The 25,963-nt window shown below is 40.4% G+C and overlaps 1 protein-coding gene across 1 annotated transcript; it reads right to left on the bottom strand.

Moving 5' to 3' along the window:
• On the bottom strand, positions 1 to 24,591 carry LOC131572835 (ADP-ribosylation factor-like protein 8B). Its single transcript, XM_058826219.1, has 7 exons — positions 24,261 to 24,591; positions 18,209 to 18,289; positions 9,586 to 9,659; positions 9,112 to 9,205; positions 6,629 to 6,696; positions 3,433 to 3,503; positions 1 to 391 (listed from the first exon to the last, which is right to left on the bottom strand). The coding sequence occupies exons 1-7, from the start codon at positions 24,447 to 24,449 to the stop codon at positions 342 to 344; spliced, it is 627 nt and encodes a 208-aa protein (XP_058682202.1). The 5' UTR covers positions 24,450 to 24,591; the 3' UTR covers positions 1 to 341.
• Positions 24,592 to 25,963: the final 1,372 nt, after the last annotated feature.

The raw sequence follows: 25,963 nt of genomic DNA, 5'->3' as shown, positions 1-25,963 counted from the left end.
TTTCCACTGCACAATTTATTCAGTTTCAAATTAGAAAAAAATTACTATGTATTTGACAATTTGCATGCATAAACTCAAAACATTTCAGCTCAAAAAATTATTGATTTCTTCCAGTCTTGTATTAAGGCGTTCAGGAATTTCACTTAGGCAGACAAATATCTGGATTTAAAAAAAAAAAAAATCAAAATAGACAGACAAGTTACAAGTCAGATTTACTTCCATTAACAAATATGACCACAGTGAGTCCTGGTAGTAGACAGTTGCATTCCTTATCTTTTCTGTGTGTATAGCTGATAGGAGTCAAAGTGATTGGGGAAGAGTTATCTTCAGCAGAAGTTTCTTCAACAGTTTCTTGATTTGGAGTGCTGAATAAGCCATTGTAATGTTATGTCTGCCAGAATAGATGAAACAAAATGAAAAACTCAACAGCCTGTTTGCACAGTGTAGAAGCACAACAGAACACTAGCAGGTGAATCCACATTCAAAAACCTCAACCAAACAAAACCCAGAAATCACAGGTTCTCATTCACACGTAATTAAAGTTCCAAAGTTCAACCTCCAGGTGGCCCTTTTCTAGTTTTTTGTGTTTTTTTTTAAATTGTGTGCATTTTGTATTCTTGAAATATAATGACTAACATCAAGTTCTCTAAGCCATAGATAAAGAACTGTTGAAAAAGCAAAGATTTAAGATGACCATAAAACAAATTGTAAAATCCAGAATGAAATGCTGTGTGAGAACAAAGGCAGATACACAAACAGAAGGCATGAGAAGGGTAAACATCTGACAATACATTGAGAAGCTATTTATGTAGGTTGTAGGAGTCCAAGGTCTCTCAAAGACGTGCAACACTCGACTAAAATTTGATATCTGAAATTGGCACCCCTCCTGATGCCATCCAATGCATTGAGCTGAAAACTGCAGCAGTTCACAAACTGATTCATGAGCAGATTAGATGTTTTTGCCTCAAGGCAGTAACATCTGTCAGGAAGGCAGGAAGAATGTCAGGGGGCAGCAGCAGCTCTAGCCCTCAAATTGAAATTTGTTGCAATATTTGTCTTAAGTTCAAGACAGCACTCCATGAATATCCTTGAAGACCAGGTTAGGCACTGAGACTGCAGAAAAAACCAACCCACTGCACTTATAGCAAAGCTAATAACTACATAATTATCATCTCAGGACACAGTAACTGGCAGCCTTACACCTACACTTCCTGATAAGACCAGTTATCTGGGCTGCAGCTCACACTGGAAAACCAATATTACACAATATTACACTGGAAGATACCTGACCAAGTCTCACTTAGGGTTTGAGTCTTTTTCATCACTACTCCCAGAACTTCCACAAGTAAGTGATCTCATATTGTTCTATGTTGGGAAGGTAGAATTAGAAAGAAATTATAAATATGACTCTGTAGCCAGAAAGGCTAAGGAAGAAATACAAATGAAAGCACGGTTTAAATAATTCAAAGAAACCGGTCTGGTATGCCAGAACACATTCTTTCCTGCAATAAAACCAAGCTGAGACCCCTCTCCCCAGCCTTATAAAGAAAGGTCTGAAGGACCCTGAGATAACTAAAAATATGCAAAAATAGCGATTTCTATAGGTTGCACACAAATGTTACTGTATTAGTATACTTAGAAAGATTAGTTAGTAAAAGAATAAAATATTCATATGTATAAGTTATATAAGTAATTGCAAAAGAGAGTTCACGCTCTTAGTCTCTCTTAGCTCTCTCTTAACGCTCTTGGCTCTCTTAGTTCTCTTGGTCTCTCTCTCTCTTGCTACTCTCTTGCTATGCTCTCTTAGCCCTCTTGCCTCACTCTTTCTACACTCTTACTGCTCTTTTTCCCGGCTCTCTCACTTCTGTTCTGTTACTCTCTTTCTTAGCAATCTTAAGTCTTGAGCTCATGTATTCGTATTTTACCCTCTTTTGTATTGCTCTCTCTGAGCCCGCTTTGAGCTCTATCTGTTGGCTCACAGCAGGCTCTCTCTCTCTCTCTATCCCATGCCCTGAAATAAACTTCTAACACCTAACTTGACTATAGAAGTCTTTGCCGTGTCTCAGACCGTCCCCAGAAAGGGTCTCCTACAGTTCTGCATTAATGATCATCCTTTCATGCAAATTTTAGCATGCTTTTTGTTGCATGCTTTTCTCCTCCAGGGCATCCAGACAAATGGACTGGGATCAATACCTATTTTCTCCATGATTCTTTCAGAAATTAAGCTGTTTTTCCTAGTTTTCAGTCACAATCCCACTTTTAAGAATCTCCATCGCAGCCTTACCAATTTGATGAGGATCAAGCACAACATTTCAAAAATCTCAATTACATTCACTGCCCTTCAACTACTGAAATTATCCTGTTGTGTTCTACAGCTCTTATCTCCTGAAGCCTAATCTTCCCCAGTGTTGTAGCGCCTTCTGTGCACCTCCCTCGCTCAGAGATAACAGCTGTACCCCAAGCTGCAGCAAACATGGGTCTAGTCTCCTTCAAACTAACATACCCAAATCATGTACACTTCCAGGAGAAGCTCTCACTGTGAACACATCTCTGCACACAGCTGAAATCTCCCCCAGCTCACTGAAGTCCAGGTGCCATGGTACAGTCTCCTCACCATCTCCACTAGCTGGTTCTCCCTGTGTAGGATGGCAATTTCCCCAGCTCTGAAAGTGGCTTTCTTCCCATTCCCACTCTCATATTTTCTCACTCAGCTGATCCCTACAGAGCTGCTGAGCCCTTCTATTAAGTCTGGCTTCCTCACGTAGCAGCTATAAATATCTAGCCGGGCTAGATCCCATCCCATCCAGCACCACTTAGCAGCATGCAGAGAAGGGTGGCACACAGGTAGTATGCCCTCAGACAATTTCTGCAGCTGCTAGCTCAGCCTGTGCTTCATCCCTTCTTCCTGCCCTGTGGAGGGAAGGGAATGGAAAAACACGATAGACAAAAGGGATAGGAAAGTGGAAGATAGGAGACAGAGGAAAAGCATTTCCATTTGGAAAAAAGTACCCATCTCTCAGTTCAAAGAACAGCCACATGCATATAAAACCTGCTTACCAAATAAAACCGTGTATGGAGTAAATCACCATATTATTTTTAGGATAACCTAATAACTGGAAGGCCTTCATATGCAGCTGTTTTTTCAATAGTAGCACAGTTTCTTGTAAAGGATTCAATTACTTCAAACTTTAAATATGCTTTTCCAAGGTCCCTGACAAATTAGCTTCTCATAGAACTACGTATTTCTACAAGTTTGCTTTTTAATTACATATATTTTATTTTTTTTAATGACACAAATACAGTCACGTGCAATATTTGCAAAATATCTTTCAATGTAAATTGAGATCTTCAATAATATAGTGGAGGTAGATGTTCAAACCTGATGTGATCCAAAGTACAAAGCATATACTGATGACACTAGAAGAAGCTTACCTATGTTATCCTTCTCTTTACAGGAAATAGAATAGCAACAGATTTCTCTGTCTTGAATAGCTGAAAGGTTTCTACAGAAACAGAAACAAAAAGTTATAACCCCACAAACACTGAAAACAGAAATGTCCATTAAATTTTAAGTTTTCTGCTTTTTACTCAGTGGGGTCAATTCTATTCTCAGACCTTAAATTCTTAAAATATCCCACTGCACACAGAAAGCACACATTTCTTGAACTATAAGGTTTATAAAATTTGAATTACACATTAGGTCAGTAAAATAGTGAGAAATAAAACCACAGAAATGCATAAGCTAAAAATAACATTTTGTGTTTGTAACCAAGTATTACCCATGTCTTATCATTCACCTTTTACTGTTTTCCCTTAGAATTCTGAGGGTTTTTCTCCAGTAAATCATAATAAAATAACAGTACTCAAATGATCACACCATTTGTCATCAGGATGTTTACTATATCATACTTAAAATATCAGATCTGACTCCCACTGAAAGGATCCTTTACATTTAGGTAGAAACCAGTTCTTAACCAACTTCTTTCTGGGAACTCTCCAACCCCTCTCAGAGCTTCAGAACACTTTATTGTTTTTTCATTTATTTATCCTCACACAGGTGACACAGACATGCACAAAACATTTTCCTGAAGTAGGTGGGAAGTGACTGAGAGTGGGAAGACACTGAGAAGTCTGAAGACCATATAAGAGATTCTAGTAAAGAAAAGAGAACTAAATAGGGACCTCCCTGGACTTTAGGAGAGCAGCCTTGGCCTCTTGGGGATCTACTTGGAAAAGTGCCACATAGTTAGGCCCTGTAGCAAAGAACGGCTTAAGAAAGCCAGTTAATATTCAAAGTTCATCTCCAGACTTGAGAATAATCTATCCTAACAAACCAGGAAAAAAAGCCAAAAGGCATTAAGTGGATGAACAATAAACTCTTGGAAAAACCCAGTAATAAAAAGGAAGCATACAGAAGGTCAGAGCAGAGACAGGTAACCTGGGAGGAATAAGGAAACATTGTCCAAGAATGCAGAGACATCAGGAGGTCAGCCAAAGCCCAGCTGAAGTTGGATCTCATGAGGGATGCCGAAGAAAACCAGAAAGTGACAAATGGAAGACAGGAGAAAATGTGCACTCATTGCTCAGTGAGACGGGTCCTGGTTACATAGGACATGAAATGCTGCCTTTCTAGCAAGATTAGCCTTCAGAAACCCCAGGCCCCAGAAATCATGAGTAAGTTAAAAGCAAAGAAGTTGTACCCTTGATGGAAGAGGATCAAATCAGGGAATAAATAAGCAAACTTGACATAGAGATGTCCATCCATAAGCCCTGGTGGCATGCACCTACAAGCAATAAAGGAACTGGCTGATATCATTGTGAGGCCGCTCTGAACAATCCTGTCAATTGGGAGAGGTGCCTGACAGTAGCAGAAGGCAAATGTCACTCTACAGAAAAAGAAGGACCCCACCTTGATTCCTGCGAAGGTGATGATGCAACTATTCCCAGGCATGTGACAGACAAGATGATCACTTGCACCTTCGTTTGATAAGGCTTTGACAGTGCCTCCCATAATATCCCCACAGACAAGCTGAGGATGTATGGGTTGGATGCACAGATGGTGAGGTGGTCTTAGGACTGGCTGATCACTGGGTGATCAGTGGCACAAAGACAAGCTGGAACCCAGTGACTACCAGTGTACACCAGAACCAATACTGGGTCCAATCCTGTTCTATTTCTTCATTTGTTGCAAATTATGGGGCAAAGCACAAATTTGCTGATGACAGAAAAATGAAAGTAGTGGCTGATACACCAGAGGGTCGTGCTGCCACCCAGAGTGACCTCCACAAGCTGGAGAAAGGCCTGGCAGGGCTTTTTTTGCAGTTTAACAAGGCAAAGTGCAAAGTCCTACAGCTGGGGAGGAACAACCCCAGGTACCAGAACATGTCAAATGCCAACTGTCTGGAAAAGCAGCTTTGCAGGAAAGGACATGGGGGTCCTGGCAGGTCACCAGGCTGAAAACAATCAAGCAGTGTGGTACAAATGCTAATGGTATTTTGGGGTGTACTAGGAGTGCTGGCCAGCAGGCTGAAGGAGGTGATCCTTCCCTTTTACTCAGCAGCAGTAAGGCTGTACCCGACCAGCTGTGAACCATCAGTACAAGAGGGATGTGAATCTATGGGATAAGGTCCAATAAAGGACAACTAAAATTAAGGAACTAGAGCAATTCACATACTAAGAAAGGCTGAAGAGCTGAGACTGTTTAGCTAGAGAAGAAAATGCTTAGGGAACTTCTTATTAATGTGTACAAAAATTTGAAGGTAGCCTGTAAGGAAGATGGAGCCCAGTGATGAGACAAGAGGCAATGGCTATAAACTGAAACACAGGAAGCTCTCTCTGAAGACACAGAAGCACTTTTTAGCTCTGAGAGCAATCAAGCACTAGCAAAGGTTGCCCAGAGTATGCAAAGTCTCCGTCCTTGGAGATGTTCAAAAGCTGTCTAGACATGGTCCAGAGCAATCAGCTCCAAGGGGCGAAAGTCTCTGCTTGAGCAGGTAGATGACCTCAGTTCCTTCCAACCTCAGCCATTCTGTGAGTCCCAGTTTAGTAGCTCAGACTTTAGACCATCCTTACTATATCAAGACTTCACTTCACTTCCTACTAATTAAAATTATGTGATTTGTGAATCCTATTTTATAAAATTAGTGCCATACTGCTCACTTTTACAAAATTCTGTATTTTCTTTACAATGACATTTGCTATGCATCAATTCGTTACTTTCAGTAATTCCTAAGTTGTGTTTTGGATATATGGCAAAAATACCTGACTAGCTTAAATTTACCAACACCAGATTTATATGGTTCTGTTCTAATGCCATTCAGGCATTAAACTGACACTGCATTGTACTGTGAGAGGTCAAAATGACCCTTTCACTATCCATAGCAGTTCTGTTCTCAGTGATGGGAAAACAACTTTACACAACCAAACAACAATCAAGAGCGGTTCAAATCTACTGCAGTCAGTTATCAGCCTAGATCAATACATCAGATGCCAGCAGAGCTTGAAGTGGAATATCTGAGAATGTAAATAGCATCTTTTATAGCAAATTATTGCCACAGATCATCAATAATTTTGACTTAGAAATCAAACTTCACAGTGTCTCAGCTTTTTATAGAAGCCAGCTACTTACAATTTCTCAATTAACTGCTTCTCATCCAGTGCACCTGGGAGGTCTCGTTTATTTCCAAGAACTAACACCTGAAAGAAATAATTCATATGCATATTAAATCCAGGAGCAACACTAGTTTATTTTTGTCTGTAATTTTTTGTTGGCATTATTCTGGATCTTGCAGCTATTTAGAATCTAACAAAATGACAAAGGCCTGTGGGAACATAATGGAAATCTCGCTCCTAGTCAGGACCAGATGCTGGATGTACACTCTCTGAAAACTGGATCAAATTATTTCTGGGTGTATTAGTATCAGAAGTCTCCTCTGGAAGTGAATCCTTCCATTCCAGATGGCATTATAGGATGGTGTCAGATTAAATGCAAAGAAATGTGGCAGAAAGCATGCATCAGGTGCATACAAGCCACTGAAATATATTCAGTTCAGAGGACCAGACTGATGGTAATCAGAAATAGGGCATCAGCAGCAGAGGCTTGTCTTAAAGACCCAGACAAAATTCTCTCTCCATTTTTTTGCTCCTGACACACTGAACAGCTCAGCCTCCAAGCCTAACCAAGTTATCACCTGAACACCAGTCACCTCTGTCTCAATCTGAGCATCCATGGTACAAATCTGAAAGGCATCCATTAGGAATTATGTCCAAGAAATGCAGAAAATTTACTGACCGAATAGATGCTGGAACTTCAGTTCCTATTCAAGGCCTCAAGTATAAATGACTGTCAGATAAATGGGTTGAGCACATTCTAAGATAAAGTAAGTAATGGAAAGTTCTTCTAGTTATGATTGCATCACTGTTTTCCAGATGTGCTACAATTCTAAGTCAAGACTGTCCCATTATACCCCATGAATCTGGAACATATTAAACTCATTACTCACAGTCCAGATTAATAAAGTTGCTCTAAAATCTATAATGTCAAATCCTGAACACAATAAATGGAAGGAAGTTCAATACTAATTACTATGTGTGAAATAAAAGTAAGTAAAAAATACATCACTGCACCTTGGAAATTACCGTATGGGTCAGGCTGGGCATTTGGAATGTGATATTATAACATATAAAAGGCAAAGAAATTAATTAAATACTACTGAAGATACAAGAGACCAATCATTTCAGTAAGGAAAAGTGAGAAGCAAAAAAAAAGTTAAGAAAGTGCAAAGGACAGGTAATGTCACTCCCCATGAACAGCATAATTGTAGATTTCTTTTCCTTTTGTAGGATTTGTTCAATAGGTAATTAACATATAAAATCACAACAACAGTAGCAAACCTTATAATATGGAGAATCACTTGAAAAACTCTCCTTTGAGCATAGTGGGAGGAGAGGAGGGAGAGAGAGAGAGAGAGTCTGACTTGAGGTACCATTTTTATACAGATCAAGTCCCAGGTATCCATGGGGTTTAGATGCCAATCCCATAACTGGGAATGTGTTTAGATGCCATTCCCATGATGGCATGTGTACAAACACTTCCCTTCCCACCGTCTGCCAAGGTGGCAATGTCTAGATGGGTAGCAGGTCCAGATGCTAAGTAAACGAAACCTTCAGCTCCACTGGGCCTGCAATTAGCTCCTGCCTACTGTGGCATTTGTGCTTAACTCAAGTTCCTGCTGTGGTGGCATACCTTATGTGAACTTCCTGCTCCTTCTGTGATTTCAACTGTGTTCTTTAAGTCCTTACACTGTCTACTCACCCTCAGGTAACTTCAATTACTTGTAGTGGCCAAGCGTTCAAGTAACTGCTTACAAAAAAGGGGCCAAGGAAGAGCCATCAAGTTGTGAGCAACTTCTTCCTCATTTGTATGTACTACTGTTTTCTTTCTTTTAATCAAGGTATGAACTCTTGCTTGGTGCTGTCAACATAAAGACCAATGATAACCTGATGGATTTCTAAATTGGCAAATTACATTTAAATAAACAACACTGGTCTCCATCCTCGTATTCCTCATTAGAATTTCAGCTGAATACACTATTCTTTGACACTTCCAACTGGAGAACAGATGCGTATTTGCATTTTTTCCACACAATTTAGTTTGAAATACTAAGTCAAGAAAAAGTCAGGACACATAAAAAGCCAAGCTCCTACACAAACTCTGGAAGCAGAGGACAGCACTTGATATTACTGTCTGACAACCTGCAGAAAGATTGATCTCACATGCTGTAAGATACTGCCAGAAACATACCTGGGTCACTGGCTGAAACCCAGCCAACAAGGGACTGACTGGAAGCAATTACTGTCTGATAATGCCACACATGAAAACAAAATTTTTTGGAATCTATTCTGACCTTTAGACAAGAAAATGTACAAACACAGTGCAGCATTCATCAGTTGTTGAGTACTGTGAAAAAAAAAAAATCACAATAATTTTTCTAAGAATGCTCAGTGTATCAAGGCTGCATCAACCTTGCATTTTTAAGAGACCAGAGAAACCCATGAAGATTTAGGTCACACTGTCAACATTCAGATAAGAATAATACTGAAAATACTTACTGGAATTCCATGCAGCTGTGGCTTATCTATCAAACTGTGTAGCTCATTTTTTGAGGCTTCTACTTTTTCTAAGTCGGCTGCATCCACCATGTAACTGCAACGAAGAATAGTTATTTATGATATTGACCATTACCTGCAGAAATTTGCATTAAAACATCTGAAATGTGACAAACGTGTTGATATTGACCAGAGCATTAGAAAAATGCAAAGTTGAATAAGCCCTGCATTTATTGATATAGGAACATAACGTTAAATATAGCCTGTGGGGAAAAAATTGCCTGGAATATGCAATTACTTTCATGTCTGGGTTGCTGCACATGCAGAACACACTACTTTTATTGTACTTCTTATGTGATGGAGGTGGACAGAAAAAAAAAATGTATTTTATTTATATATAATGTAATGTAATACCTGATTTTATAATAATATAGATTGCAAAGTACATTTTCTATGGACATACAAAAGAAAACTTACACAACTGCATTGACTCCTCTGCAATAACGCTCCCACATGCTTCGAAACCTTGGCTGTCCTCCAATGTCCCACACCTGAAAAGGTAAGAACACTCCAGGCCCAAAATAGTTTTTAACTACATAGTCCTAACCCAACAGAATGAATTAACTCACACATGCAGCATGCAGGTTGTATTGCCAATTACAGAATTTTATTCAAAGGTCTTCTTGGGCCCTTCCAGCTAACGGAGGGGGACAGGCACATTCAAAGGCCTGTGACACCAAAAGCTCCAAATGTTCTTTTTGGAGAATGTTACCCTTTCCCACTCACTGAAAGAAAAGTCTTACTCAGATACCGAAGTGAATTATTGCAAATGCACAGTCTCAAAACAAAAAAGAGTATCTTCATTGTATGAAACAGTTATGCAGGTTAATTTTTAATGTGGCTAGGGAAACCTGAATTAAGAATGTATCAGATCTTCAACAGGATAAAGACAGTAAATAAACAAAGAATTGGTCGGACAGCAAACTGAATCCACATAAGGGATGATACTCCCCACTCCAAGCAGCTCCAATACCTCCACAGCTCTCCCACTGGTTCAACAAATGTGCTTTAAAAGACACATGGATTAATTAATCAGAACCAGAAAGGAAACAGTAGTCTTGGTGGGCCTGAAGTGATTAAGCATTGTTTCTTGAAGAAAGAAAGCTCAAATTCTTCTTATGATGTTATAAAATCTCCAATCCCATAAATATTTACACATGCTATTAGTGCCCAGCAATCCCATGGAATTCCTATTTTTTAATACACCATTTTTCTGTACAGGAGTTACATACTCTGCTTTACTTGCAAAAAAAAATAGTATTTTGCAAAAATTTGCAAAAATTGATATTTTTGGTGGATGACAGTATCTTGTTCCTAAACTGTTTCTCAGATCAAAATACCAGTTAACATATATGCATCATATAGGCCAGAGCTGTGAGATAATGTATCTGTTACAGCTACATCCAAAGACAGTTGTGTAGCAAGTGACACACAGATTAAGACCATGATGAATACTGAAAAATAAAAGTAAAAAATAAAAAGTAATTTTTTCCTCTGCCAAGGAAAAAGAGAAGTAATAATTTCTTATTTTAAGCAGATTTAGCTATCAAAACAATATATACTGTATACCAGATCTAGGAGGCAAGTATATTACAGAAGAACTAAATTTGGAAGTAAGATATACAGATACAAAATTTTTTAAGAGTTGTCCTCACATTTACACTATAAATCCAAATTATGCCTTCTCTGGCAACAAAGCTTGGCATAAAAGAGCAAGACTTCACAGACCCATGGGATAAGGCTTTTCCAATTAATGTCCACTATTTTTTAATTTCACAGCCTGTAAATCATATTTATACACCAATTTCTGTATCATTTTCAATATCTTATATTCATATTTTAGAAAGAAATATTTCCCAATTCACCATTAAAATCATTCCCTGATTGATATCTAACCACTCCTTCCAACATAAAACTATTGTATCACCTAAATGTAGAGTGCCTTTTGATCCCCTGAATAAGATCAAAAATTTTACACATGAAAGAGCTTCTGACCATGAAATGGGTATCAATTATTATCTGTACTGATATTTGAAGCCCTGTACCAAAGGTCTTAATAAAATAAACCTTTATACTTTAAAAGCTTCGATGTAATGAATACACAGTTCAGCATTATGGTTAGACAACAAAACTTACACCAACACTAATTACTCCAATAACTCATCAAGACCTTGAAACTATCCAAAGCCATCTGGTGCACATCTGTGTGTCTCAAAAAAGAAGCTAAATTATTTTCTTAGTAAAAAGAAGCAGAGGGGAGAAAAAAAGGGGAAGATGATAGAGCAGGCTAGTAGTCAGATTAGATTTTTGGAATGCTGATAGCCATGAATATCTACAAGATGATATAGCCTGGACTAATCACAAAATAAACAACACAAGACAAAAAAACACTGGTTTTGTCCTTGCTTGATGATATACTGTATCTTACGATATTAAATTGAACTGCAGAACAAGATTACTCTCATTAGGAGAAAAAGTCACCTTGAAACAACAGGAAGATAAGTCATTTCCAGTCAGTTTCCCTAATCAGGCTTACAGCTATTCATTAAAGTACAACATGAAGGACACAATACAGACTAAGTGTTTTTAACAGTGCTTTGGAACCAAGTTTATTATTCAGATTACATAATAATAATTATCTGAAATATGGAGAAAAAATGAATGTATGAAATGAAAAAAACCCTTACCTCTTTACCTTTGAAAACAAAATGGTTTTAATAGTAACTTTCCAATACTCCTTATTACATTGAATAGCCAATGAAAGAGTTAACTACTTAATTCAAAACACAAATTGTTGCACCAAACCATTTTCACAGAACATGACTGAACAGACAGAACTGTGAGAATGGAAGAGGTTCTCAGGAAGGAATGGGGAGAGCTCATAGTGTTAAAGAAGTTTTCTTGCATGAGTGTTGTATGTTTTGTATATCAACTATTTTTACATCCCAGTATTAACGCACAGGTAGAAACTATGGTCTAGGTATGAATGGGGATAGGCAGGAGACTAAACAGCTGAACATACAGGTAGCTATAAAAAGAAGTTTGCCTTGTCTGGTTGTTTTTAAAAAGAGGCTGGTATTCAAATTTCTCCCATGACTTTTACTGGCCGCTCAGGAATAAAAGTTTCATAATATTTAAAAGGTAATTTTATCGCTAGAACACCAGCTGATTTAAAGAATCAGCAAAAGCTTACAGAATGACCAAACTGAGAAAAAGTTTCTTTGATATCCGGTACCACTGCCTCACAGGAGATTAAAATCTCAAGGATTTTCTCTTCAGGCCCAATCTCAAAGGCACATAACTCGTTAGTGCCACATTTTATACATTACTGTTTTATTTGTCTCTATCTACCCCTACAGTGTAGCAATTCTTATTGTGCTTACAGGTCTACACTGTAATTAATTAGTGGAATGTTTTAATCTATGAACTAGATCATCATAATGGAGCCACTGTTTACCATATACTTACCTGAGTACAATATATCAAATTCTTCTAAAAGATGAAACTTTGGATTTATCTCTTTCCAGTTTCTTCAGAAGAATCTAAGGTTCCATCTTAAGACTGTAGCTATGAGCTGTGTTTAAGGAGCAGATCCTTTTCTGTTGCACAGAGCTGTATCATGACAGTTGAGCAAAAATGCACAGGAATAGGTTCAAAGATTTTTGAAAGCGTTCAGTTACAGGAAGGTTCATTAACTCTCTAGCTGTGCTTCTTCAAATTAGGTCATACTGTGGAAAGGCTTGATGGTTCATGAGAAAGCTGCAGGAAAAGGGTTTTCTAGATGTCATGTTACATGGCTTTTTTTCAGATATGCTGGGTAGAAGATTCCTTGTGGACAGAGATTACAATGACAAATTTGTATCTAGATGTCAATGTGTGAATTCACTGCCTACAATTTCACAGCAGTCAGCAAAGTCTAGATGGCCTTTCAGCTGATCTAACATCTTGTTTCGGATGCCAGAATTACACTCTAGGCTGGACAGTACTGACTACAGGTCCTCTGACTATTATTGAAAGAGCTTAAGCCTCACTGTAGACATATAGCTGTTCACATGCAGGCATTTTAACCTGCAAAATAAATCCAACACTACAAATATCTGAACTCAGAAATGTATCTTTTTTCTTGGATGTATACAGAAAGTATCAGCCATAAAACCTAACTTAAACAGGTGAGGAATTTGTTAAGCAGAGAGGAATATTTGGGCAAAATAAGGCAGCACCAGTAAAATCTACCACGACAATGTACACAGGCAAGCCTGAGATGTGACCAATGAGCTCAAACATACACAACAAACAGCTGTTGTATTCACAGTAAACTCAGTGTGTAATGACAGGGAGCAACTGGAAAGCATGGGACAACTTCAATCACCTAAAATTTAGGCATTTAATCCAGGTGACAAAAATTTCTCTTTGGCTACTGAAGTGCTCAGACGGCACCAACAGCAGGAAATTACTCTGTTTTAACCCACCTTGCCTACCTGGTGAACAATTCTTGCAAAGCACTCACTGCTCTCCAGCAGGTTCAGACAACTGGCTCAGGCTGGGTTACTTACCACCTGGCTAAGCTCACAAGGGAGAAATCCTAAATGATCACCTATTCTAGACTGGAATCTTCAACCAAAAATATCTATCTTTTTTGCCTAATAAACAGAAGACTAAAAAAATCTAATAATTTTAAACCTTTTCATAAATTTCCCTGTATATACAAATCTATACAGCCTAACTTGTAGTACCTACCAGCAATGTAACTTAATATGGAAGTCAGAATATCTTACTACTTTAGAATACTTACTACTTATTATCCTACATATTGGAAATGCCTTCACAGTCGCTCATAGAGTAAAAAAAAAAAAAAAAAAGTGCAATGTGGTTACATTTTCTGCAGGCAATATTTCTCAGAACACTATGTTCTTTGAAATCAGTCTTGGCCCTTTAAAGAACTCTGTTCTCTCTCCTCACTAGTGATAAAGCCCAACTTTTAAACACACCATTAGGCATTTTAATCAGATCTTATAAAAGAGAAAAGCTGTATGTGCATTTCAATGCTCAAAATTTAATCATAATATTTTCATAGAAGAACTGGAAATAGACTTGCAACACAAAATGTTCACAAAGTATCTTTAACTCCTGATAACAAGCACAGAGGCATTTTAATGGGAGACAGTATTTCTAAGTGATCAGGGGCTATTTTGCCATTTTATCAGAGACACAAAATGCAATGCTAGAAGGATCAACAGGTGGATTTTAAACAGGACACAAAAGCAAAGTCCTTGTACTTAACTTCCTAAGAATCCTATCAGTCCATTTCTCTAGCCTGTTAAGGTCCTTCTGGATGGCAGCAGAACCCTCTGCTGCACCAGCCACTCCTAGCTTTGTACTACCAGCAAACTTGTTGAAAGTGCACCCTGTCCCACCATCCAGGTCGCTAATAAACCCACTAAACAATCCCTAGGAGTTAGCACTAGTCACTGGGCTTCCTGCTCTGGAACACAGCCCTTTTCAATCCACCAGTCCAACAGCTCTTCCTTATGGGCAACTATCACAAAACACTGGGACATCCAGCAAAAATCCCTTTTCTATAGAAATAACTGCTTTGACTTGAAATCAGGCCAGACATAGCAGAGCTTTTTCAGAGTAATCCAAGTCATACAGTATAGCCAGTATGTGCTGAAAACACTGCTGGAGCTACACTTAGAGAACACACACAGGCTTGTATTACTGCATGACATTTGAAATGACAATACAACAGGGAAGATAACCTGAATAAAAGGAGTAAGCATTACAAAGCAGAAGAATTCTGCTTCTATGAGGATGTGTAGAGACCTGAAAACACTACTGTCCAGAGCAGGAGTGCTGTAACAAAGGAAGCTGGCAGAGGAATGCACAGAGCTGGTATCCTTCTCTTGCCTCTCTGCCACATCAGAGCAAAGAGCAACCAGCAAGAAGCTCAGCTTTGCTCTCCCACAGCTAGGCTGTGCAGGGTGTGGTGGAGGGACACCGGCATCTAGTGGCGACAGCCGGGGTGACCACAGCCCACACCACCAGCTCCAGTCCCCCAGCACCTGCTCTCTACTCTCTGGACCACAATGGCCAGGAAGTGCACAATCTACCTGGCCATGCTATTTTAAGAAAAACAAACGCAAGAGCAAGGGAAATGAATCTGTGGCATTACTTCTGCGTATACATGTCTGTGGTGCTCTATTTCCTTTTAACAGAGACTGTTCAAAGACCATCACTGCAAGAACCAAAGTCCCTTTAAATAGCAGTTCACGATTCAAGTCTTCTGAGGTTCTTGAAACTTGGCTTCTTAAAGTAAGTTTTATTGCTGTCTAGCTTGTTGAACAGTAAATCTCACCAAAGCAAAAGGATTGCTATTACTAAGCAGATTAAAAAACCAGAAAAAAACATCAAAATCGAATCACTCAGAAAATAGCAAAACTTGTTTGGAATTAAAATCTCAAAGCAATTCAGTCAGATTTTTTGTTCACGGAAAAAAAAAGATAGCCATCAGTTTTGTAATGAACTTCAATGGAATAGTTCTAGCAGATCCCTAAGTTGTAGTATGTAACATATTTTGATGCTAGAAATCATACCAACAACCTCAACCACAATCTCAAAATACAAAGCTGCCTGCTTAGATTCCAAACACCATGTGGCAAAATCCTTTCTTTATTGCCTTCTCTTCTTGGAAGTAACAGGTGGCAGGTTATTAAACATATTGATAAGTCAAAATTTGACAATTCATGGTTAAAGCTGACAGCCATACATTTCTAAATAGGTTTAGCTTCAATTCAAGAACATCTGAAACTGGTATCTTCCTACAAAATGTTTCAGGTTACATAAATCAGTTTCTTTTCTTTTAGTGTGGCTCAGATAAATACTCACCATACATGCACACATGCCAGTGACCATATTTCTACATAGTAAGATTAGAGACTAAAAATGAGAATAAATCAACCAGCTTTTGGAAATGACTTCCAAAATCAAAAGACAGGAGAAAGAAGACCATGGGTTTCAGTTCTTTCTGCCTTCTGGAATTGTATGGAATCTGCAGATGAAACTGAAGTGAAGAAACCAGGCAGTGACACTGTACTAGCATAGTACTCCCTTCTTAGTGGCCTACCCCAAAATACAGCAACAGATAAAAGATTAGTATTACCTGATTACTGGGTTTGCAACTTACCTTTCCATAAGTAATCAATCCTATACTTATAGAATGTGAATTTTTCACTTGATGACTTTTTGACTCAGTTGATTTCTCAACCTCAATTTTATAATAAGTTTAATTGATTCTGTTTTGCAGTGCCCCCTGAAACCTTTGAAAAAGGTCAGACACAATGTCAGGTCTTTCCTTAGCATAATCATTCCTGTCATGTTTAAAGAACTTCACAGGTTTAGTAAAATAACACTTTATTCATTAATTTTAATAGCTGATAGTTGAATATCATAACATTTCTCGTAATATTTCTATGAGAAGGGTTACCTGTTTTGTTGGGATAAAAAGGGTAAAGAAAAACTTACTCTGAATCCTTGTTGCTGGGCTGCAAATAGCTCATAAAAGGATTCTAGCAATAGGCACCTCGTCATTTGAGTCATCAACTTATCAACAGATTATGTCATTTTTCTCAAAGTAAAATAATTCTGGAAACCTTATCTAGCAATAGCCTGTAAGATTTTAACCTATATATAGGAACAGTGACATACAAGTAGTTTATCCTGACAGACTTTTAAGGAAATAAGCATCTATCTGTAAGAGTCATGTTCCCCTACACTCCTTACTTTCCCTGAATGCTGCTGTAGCAGAAAGACTGTGAGAACGAGTCAATGTATCTTCCTGTGCAGACTGGCTTCCAAACCAAGTATCATTTTTGAAACTAATAAACATATTAATTATGTTAGCATTATCTCCCTATTCTTAAAAATTCTATTATAGCAACTATATATAAAATTACTTTTGAGATCAGAGTAAAAGAAGGCACAGTTCCACAGAAACTCACCCACACCCTCCCTGCACAACTTAATCTTGCAACATCATTTGCTCAGACAACCCTCGTATAAACTGTTAGTCAGTTCCTTCTTGAACTATTTTGATGACTGCTTACTAGCAAAATATTTTTGCCTAGTTTAATGAGCCATCAACGACTTTTCTGTTTTCTTCTACACCTGACAATTCTGCAGCAGCATCAGTACAGCCCTCCAACTATGCCTGTGTTCTCTCTACCAATCATGGCCTCATTGCTTCTGTGCAAAAGGCAAAAAACAAAGGAAATTCCTTTTCCTGCAGATTATTTATGAACTATGGTTGAATGCGGTAACTTTTTTATTGACTGTGGCATCGCTGGAATTTGATCAGTGGCTCAGGAGTCATATCAAACCAGAGGAAGAATATCTATAGAACTGAGGGAGAAAAGAACTTACATGTTTTGGAAAAGGAGGGAAAAGTTAAGGTAAAGACAAAAAATCTGGATTCCCTTGACCTAATTTTAGCTAGAAGTTGTGAATTTCATCTAGACTAATCAACCAGGCTCCTTTCATTGTCTAACAACAGACAGTGCTAATGCTACTGGAGTGATTTACCTCTATTTTGATGCCTATATGTCTCTGTAGCTCTGAGATGGTTCCCCAATAACTGACTTAAGCTAGATGTTCTATTTCAGCATTGCTAACGCATGAGCTAAACCACACTCTCCACTGAGATACCTACCATTTCACTTACAGCTGAAGAGGGGAGAAGGGGAAGAGAGAAGACAGACACACCCCCAGAAGTCAACTCAGCTACCTCAGTATCTCCACATTTTATGACCTTTCTAAACCAAAAAACTGTAACAAAGCTTCTGCCTGGCATGGAATACAATGAAATCAAACAGATTAATGTAACAGAGAAATATATTACTATTGCTTAAAAAAAAAGTTAGTCTGGAGCTAGAAAAACAGATAAGGGACCCTATAATCTTAAAACAAATTTCCTGTCTTTCATATTTCCAGTTGAAATTACTCCATTATTTATTCACTCTGTATTAATTTAAACATGCACACCTACCTTTATGGTAACGTTTCCTTTTGTTATTTTTCTCATATTGAAGCCTACTGTAGGAATCATATCTTCTGTGAACTGCCCCGACTAGAATATAAAACCAAAATTGTATTTATTATAAAACAGTTGATACATACAGGAAATGTTCTCACTTGCAATCTAAAAAATGGTATTTTACAATACTGTAAAATATCACATTAATTTTCAGCAAGAGCACTGGCCAGCACTTCAATTATTGCATTGTCACATCAAGGAAGACTGTTCATTTCAGCCCCTTTAAGTGATCTTTTATTCTCTTCAGCAACAAAGATCACCCCAAAAACCACGAGACTTCAGATAATTCTTTATCTGATCCTTTGGCAACACTGCCAAAATTACAGAATTGTAGGATGATGAGTTGAAAGAAAGAAACCTTCAAAGGTCACCTAGTCCTACCCCCAATATGATAAAATATTATAAAACTGACTACAACATGATTTTTTCCTCTAGTTTCTCACTACAGTTACCACTAGCTTAACTCCAAATATAAACAGTGAAGGACCACCCATGCAGAGAGGACTATCTGCATACTTGTTTTTTTCTGTGTAGGTGACAGCAAAGGAATCCTGCTGCAGGGCTAAGACAATGTCATTAAGGCAGAAAAGTAAAAGGGACTAACTCAGTGTACCATAAACTCCAAACATAAACCCTCAGCACAAAAATGGTGCCTCCTCCCTCAGTTCAGAGAAATATTTTCACAACAAAGACATTTCTCGCCACACCAATGGGAATCTTAAAGATTTCTACCTACTGCAGAAGATACTTTTTGAGGGTTGTCATGGGGTGACTTTACCTTTAAGGTGGTTTTAGGAGCTAAGGAAGTTGAAGCTGCTGGTGGCTGATGGGAATCTTTCCTCCTGACCAATTATCAGTCATTTCTAAAAATTGACAGCAGTTTTGACCATTAAAAACTTAAGTCAACCTGTGAACACCTCCTTAAGATGTAAAGCCAGAGCTCTCTTGTTCTCTTTGTTTCCTGGCTGTGAAAGGTAACAGAGCTCCGGCTGGCCTCCCGTTCCCTGCCCAGCCCATGTGGCCCGGGCAGGGGCTGGGCTGGGCCCAGCGGCTCCCGGCCGGGAGATGGGGCCTGCGGGGCTTGCCCCAGGCTCTGGCCGGGCCAGGCAGGTCCCTGGCTCAGCTGCAGATTTTGCTGTGACTGAATTCACCAGAGACTGCCGAGTAAAGAAAGGAAAAAAAGCTCTTGACCTGCGGCAGGCTGAGACAGCGACCACACTGCAGAGCAGCCATGAAGAATCTTCCATCACAGACAGCTCCAGCTGCTGCTCCGGCAGAGATCACAGAACCATCTACAAAGCCTGGGCAAGATTTTAACCTTTTCATTACCCAGATGAGACTTGCAGATTAATCCTTTTATCCAAAGAGAGAAAAAGAGAGTAATCAACATGTAAAGAGACTTCATAAACTATCAGAGACAGTAGAGAAAAGAATTAAGCTTCAGAAAAGGTAGAGAATAAGGAGATGCTTTATAAGCTGAAATATTTTTCTGTTAAAGCTATGGAGATGGACAATGAGGTCTTGAAAAAACTCTTTTAATTCATGACAGAGTATATGCGGAGGAATAGCGTGTTCAAAGTTTGGATTTTGAGCAAAAGGTGGAGTAATTGTGATACAGTGAGGTGCTGGAACAGAGTGAGATAGAGTAATAGTTGAAGATTTGAGGCCTTGAGAGCCAATGAGAAAACTTCTGTTTCCAGGGAAGCTCACAGAAACAGACGAAGAGAACTTTTGCCTTTTAATAACTCATCCTTAAAAATAACATCCCTAGACTCATTGACCCATACACACCTCAGAGTGATGTGAAATGGGAGGAGTGAACTGATGACAGATTTCCGGGCAGCTGGCATCAGAGAAATAGAAAGCTATAACAGAAATAGCTTTCTTGTGGAAAACTCCATAGATTAGCAGAAGAAAACGTCTGTTTCTCTACAAAGACTGATAAAAAGACTCTAGCAGGAATTAGGACTGTTTTAAACACCAAAGTTCCAAAGTTTTTGTCTCTCTGTTGTCATGTGAACAAAAGAATGGTGGGTAGTAGGGGATAAAAAGGGTTTTCTGGAAGTTTATTCTGGTGTTTTTTTTATTCTTGTAGTTTTGTTAATAAACTTTCTTTATTCCTTTTAAGTTTTAAGCCTGTTTTGCTCTTGTTCTAATCCATATCTCAAAGCAAGAAATAAGTAATTTTTTTTTTGTTACTGCTTTAAAACCACGACAAGGGTAAAGACAAAACTCAGATCTGAGTGGGTAACTCATCATTCATCTTCCTTTTGGAAATGCACCATTAACAAGCTATTGTGTCTCGTGGACATGGTACAATAAGATAAGCAGTTTGTTACTTATGTCCTAACAGAGGCCCAGGTGCTCTCTGCAACACACAGCAATCCTGGTTTTCCAGTCATCCAGCAAGGAAAGCAGCACCTTCTGGGCCTGCCACTGCCTTTCTGCATCTATCTGCTCATATTTACCATGAACCTTGGGTTGGTTGGTTTTTTTTGGAAGAATATACGGGTATATGGACAAAGCAGGATGCAGTCATGTTCCATCAGTTGTCTCTCATCCGAGAAATGGAGGACCAGAGCTTCAGGGTGCACTGGAAGAGCAGTGTGTCTCTCAGTCTACCCCTCCAGGGCTGTTACTGGGACCTGTACAATTTCTGAAAGTTTTCTCTGTCCTTTTTGTGGTGGAGCGAGAATACACTCTACCTCCAGTTTGCATTTACAATGTAAGGTTAATAATTTTTAATCTAGGTCTTTAAAAACTGTGCAACTTTTGACAGTTCCATGATTGTCTCAAGATTTTGGAGTTTGGAACTAGATCCTTCAAGCAAGAAAAAACTTCCATCAGTTCTTTGTTCAACCTCATTTATGGAAATCCTCTGGCTAAATTCTGTACTATACATCTTCACCATCTATTGTCTCTTTTTTTTCTCTTCTTCCCTGCTTCAGTAACTTGTCAACAGCAGTAGGGAAAAGAAAGTGAAGACAAAAGCCCCTGCAGTTTCATACAGATACACATAGCCAGCACTGACAGAAGTTTTTAACTGGATATAGTAAGACAAAGCCAACCAGTAAACCCTTTTGTGTATTGTGTACTGGTGTGCCCAGGCAAATGGTGGAGTCACCATCCCTGGAAGTGTTCAAGAATGGACTGGATGTGCTATGGTTTAGTTGACAGGGTGGTGTTTGGTCATTGGACTTGATGATCTTGGAGTTCCTTTCCAATCTTAATATTATACAAACTTGTTAAAATATGTAGTACCTATGTTTGTGGAGGACTGACATACTAACACAAATGAACACATAAACATTGAAAATGTAGCATCATTACTCAAGGACAGGAATGCCTAGAAAACCAGACAGTTGACTCAGGAGGCTGCAGAAAGTCAGAATTCTACTTCTGTCAGCAAATTATACATCATATGTAACATGCTAAACTGGAAGGCAAAAATAAACTAAACAAAAAAACCAAACCACCATAATTGCTCTAGTATTTGGGGCAGAATGTAAAGAATTAGCATCTTCTTCACTGGTCTTTAGTCTTTTCCTCTAAAAACTCTCCATTCTGATTGAATGGAACCAGATACAAAGAAAGTATTATGTCTACAGTTTTTTTATTTTCCCACAAAGTGAAGAAAGGAATTGGTTCAATTGTTTGCCCACATCAATCCGAGAGCTGTTTACCGTGTTTTAAATGTTGTAACCACCTAACCACCACAAAGTAAAAAATCTGTACTACTCTGCTTGCTAAGGAAGGCTTACATGGCAAATTGTCTATTTTTGTGAATATTTAAGAATGTAAAAAAATTTTGTCTTATTTCAATAAAAAACAGACTACCTCCCAACACAAATGAAAAATAACTGATGATAAGAAGTTTCCAATGTCCTCCTAAAGTTTCTGAATATTGAACTGATAATTAAAACTGTCATTACCCCCAAACATATCAACAACCATGGACCAGATTCTACTCCATTACATCAATGTACATCCACAGTATGTGGCAGTGATTTTATCCAAGGTTTACATTGTTAATTAAGGGCTAAATATGGCTCAAACTCTTGAGAGCAGACTGTCTAAAAGGGTGTTTATCCAATCTTAGCATGAAAGGATCTCTGAGTGATCTTGTAAAATTAAAAAAGTTGTAATTTCCAATGTTTTTTCGTGATCCACTGCAGCCTGCATTTTAAGCAGCCACAACTTTACAACAGCTATTTTCATTGTCACACTCTAGCTACGTATTCACAAACATACACAGCGTTCTCTATTTGCCTTTTCCATATCAACAGTATTCAAAAGCAAATTCTAATTCATTGCCTTATCCTAATTTTTTTTTCAAAATTCTCCAACCACTTTTCTTTGGTGATTATCACAGCATCTCATGTCCAGACTGGAAGACCCAAAATCTACAAAACCTGCAATGTGTCACCCTGCCTAAGTCACAAAACAGGAATGTCTTGTAGAATACTCTTTAAGAAATAACATTTGCAGGGAAAATCAGACCTGCAGTAAGAGGAGTGCTCTGGTGTTGAAGACAACATCACAAACACCTACAATGCCATTCTATTGGTGGTATAGTACATGGGAGTGGACAAATAGTTAAAGACACAGTCTGGCACCACACTCTACTGAGGTCTCTGAACCGCTGTGTTCCTCTTTGCTCTGTTCATGGAAACAATCCACAAAGCAATGTAATTTGTCATGCCTTTTCCCCATTCCTAGGCAAGGCCCACCCTTGGGAAATGTCATAATGCAACTTCCAATGGGTATAATAAGCACCGAGGCCTAATTTAGAAAGATTACTGGAGTGTCTGACAAACCAGCTAAAATACCAGATACAGGTATATACCACTGACTGCTGATGTCACCCAAAACATACTTCCATTGGGCATTTGCCATTCCTTTTTCTCGTGCTCTCTCTCCTCCTCTTCATTCACACTAATGCATAATCTCTTATTTTTCCCTTAATCCGTAATCATATGCAAGAGTAACAAATATCATATAATCTTCAGGTCTTCATTACTTCAATCTCTCTGACTTTGACCCACACATCTCCCAGTTTGGTTTTGATTCATGATCTATTGGCTTTTCACAAAAAGGACTGAAGATGATCTAGAAATTTTCATCTCGTAGCAGCTGAAGCTGTGATGCACCTCACAAGAGATACCTTGCAGAAAAAGCTCCACTAAGCTTCATGATCAGAAGTAAGCAAAATGTAATGTATATATATATATATATATACACATATATATATTTCCATCCTCTGATGAAAAGCAAATATTTGGGATGTACCCAAATGCAGTTTGGAGGGCACAGCAAACTAAGACAAGGAATGTATTTCAGCATGGTGACAAAAAAGAAAATGTCATGGCAGGCGTCAGCATAGAGAGGCTGCAAGGCCATCACCAGAGCGGGAAAGGAATGCTGCAGTCTTGAATGCTGGGGAAGAGCTATGGAGGATTTGTGGGAGGCATTAGTATTGCTGCAAATGATGGGAGGAGAAAATTCAGTAACGGGCAATTTGTGGCCTTGAGGGATGCAGAGTATATTATTCTGGGATACACTGAACGTGGAAAGCCAACCTGAACCACGGCAAGAGCCCACGTCCATGAATCTGCTCCAAGACTGGCACACTTTGCAGCCAGACCCAGGAGACATCTTCTCCCTCCCTCTGAAAACACTTTCACTCACACCTTAGCCTCCCGCTGTGAAACTCTCGAGGCTGCAAACCATGCAAAAGCTGTCTCATACTCTCTCCCGCCCCCCCTCCCTCCGCATCCCACCGCATGGCCGCGGGACCTCAGGGCAGCTGGTGGCAGCGCCGCAGCAGCAAAGCCCGCACTTGTTGCCGGGGAAAGGCCGCGGGGCGGCGGCCCCGGGCGGGCGGGCGGCCCCCGCAGCCCCGCCGGGCGGCCGCGCCCGCCCCAGCCCCAGCCCCGCGGCCCTGCCCCGCCTGTGGGCCCCGCAGCGCCGCGCACCGCCCTGCCCCGGGCCGGGGGCCGCGTACCGCCAGCACGGTGAGCAGCGTGGTCTTGCCCGAGTACTGCAGCCCCACCAGCGTGAGCTCCATCTCCTCCTTCCAGAACAACGAGCGCAGCCACTCCAGCAGCCGCGCCACCAGCGACAGCATCCCGCCCAGCGCCCCCGACCTGCGGCAGGCGCCCAGCCCCAGAGGCACCGCTTCGCTGCTGGGCATGGGAGCAACGGGGGAGCCGAGGCGAGGCGAAGCGAGGCGGCGGCGGGGCTCGGGCCGGGCTGGCGGCGGCGGGGCTGCGCGGGGAACCGAGTGCCAGGCAGGGCCTCACGTGACGGCGCCGCCGCCCTTCTCCCGCCGCCGCTCGCCGCAGACAGGGGAGGGGGCTGGGCCGGGCCGGGATGGAATGGGCTGGGCTGGGCTGGGCCGGGCCGGGACGGAACGGGATGGAATTGGCCGGGCCGGGCCGGGCCGGGCCGGGATAGAATGGGCTGGGCTGGGTTGGGCTGGGCTGGGCCGGGCCGGGCCGGGCCGGGCCGGGTCGGGTCGGGTCGGGTCGGGTCGGTTCGGGTCGGGTCGGGATGGAATGGGCCGGGCCGGGCTGGGCTGCAGCGGGCGGGCGGGCGGGGAGCCGCGGCAGCGCCCTGCGAGGGGCTGGCGCTGGCCGGGGACGAGCGGCCCAGAATGCCCAGGAAGGTGATGCAGCCGCGAAGGAGGCTCCGGACGCCGCAGGGATCCTGTGCGGGATCAGCTGGTCCCTGGGTTGTGGAAGGATGGGACGGGCCGGCACAGACCTGCTGCCACGGGCGGGCTGTACAGCATCCCACAAAGGGGGCCGAGGCCGCAGCACTGCCTTACGAGAGTTGGTGGGCTTGGGCTGCTTGACAGCATCGGTTTTGTATGTTCGTCACGTCTAGTGGTGGCACTTACCACACCCCTAAGCTAGGACCTCCACTGTTCCCAGGAAACTCTGCTTGAATTCTTCATTGAGTAGTGACAGGCTTCCAGATCCAGGGCTTACCATGGTTTTATTCTGTTTCTCCCTTGATAACTTTTGGAAAATCACCCGCAGTAGGACTCCTTGCCACAAGAGATGCTTGTGATGGTGGTTGTGTGTTGTGATCAATGATGACATGCCACTTCACCAAGAATCTTCTGCCTGCACTGAAAAAGTGACATTTAGCATACAGTCTTGACACAGAGCATTAGAGAAAGGCTTGTTTTACCCATAAACACAAGGCTAACACTTCTGGGTCCACCTGCCAGTCTCAGAACTTGCCACTGAAATGTGATGATCTGGAAAGGTTACAGTGCTGGTGGTATTGGTTGATGGAGGACATTCATACAGGTATAAAAACACATACACATTTATTGTGGATACCTTTTCTATTGAAACATGGCACAAACATCACAGCATTTTGAAATCTGGTTTTCCTCATCTTTTTAGAGACATAATTCAGCAGTCTAGAGAATGCAGTCTGTGACAAAACTTCACTGGTTATGTCAGTTGGACCACAAAATCTCAAAGCTCTTAAGAACAGTTGGTTGTGGACTAACTGTAGAGGTGAAAAACTATATGGTTTTTCATACCCTGGTTTTAGATACCAAAATTGATTTCAAAATGACTCTTAGTGTAATTCTAAAATTACTGAGTTATTGCTCTTGTAAATTCAATTGCATATTTCCAAAACGAAATTGGACACTGGAGCTGGTCCTGCCACCTAATGGTAATGTTA

Source organism: Poecile atricapillus, chromosome Z (assembly GCF_030490865.1).
Source record: "Poecile atricapillus isolate bPoeAtr1 chromosome Z, bPoeAtr1.hap1, whole genome shotgun sequence".
NCBI lineage: Eukaryota > Metazoa > Chordata > Aves > Passeriformes > Paridae > Poecile > Poecile atricapillus.
This window is presented reverse-complemented; position numbering and strand designations above follow the sequence as displayed.

Excerpts from the sequence above, each read along its gene's own strand:
- LOC131572835 (XM_058826219.1), bottom strand. The coding sequence starts at position 24,449 with ATGCCCAGCAGCGAAGCGGTGCCTCTGGGGCTGGGCGCCTGCCGCAGG. Across the intron at positions 9,660-18,208 it reads AAGGAAACGTTACCATAAAG|GTGTGGGACATTGGAGGACA; the intron begins GTAGGTGTGCAT and ends TTACCTTTTCAG. Across the intron at positions 9,206-9,585 it reads AGAGGAGTCAATGCAGTTGT|TTACATGGTGGATGCAGCCG; the intron begins GTAAGTTTTCTT and ends TCTTCGTTGCAG.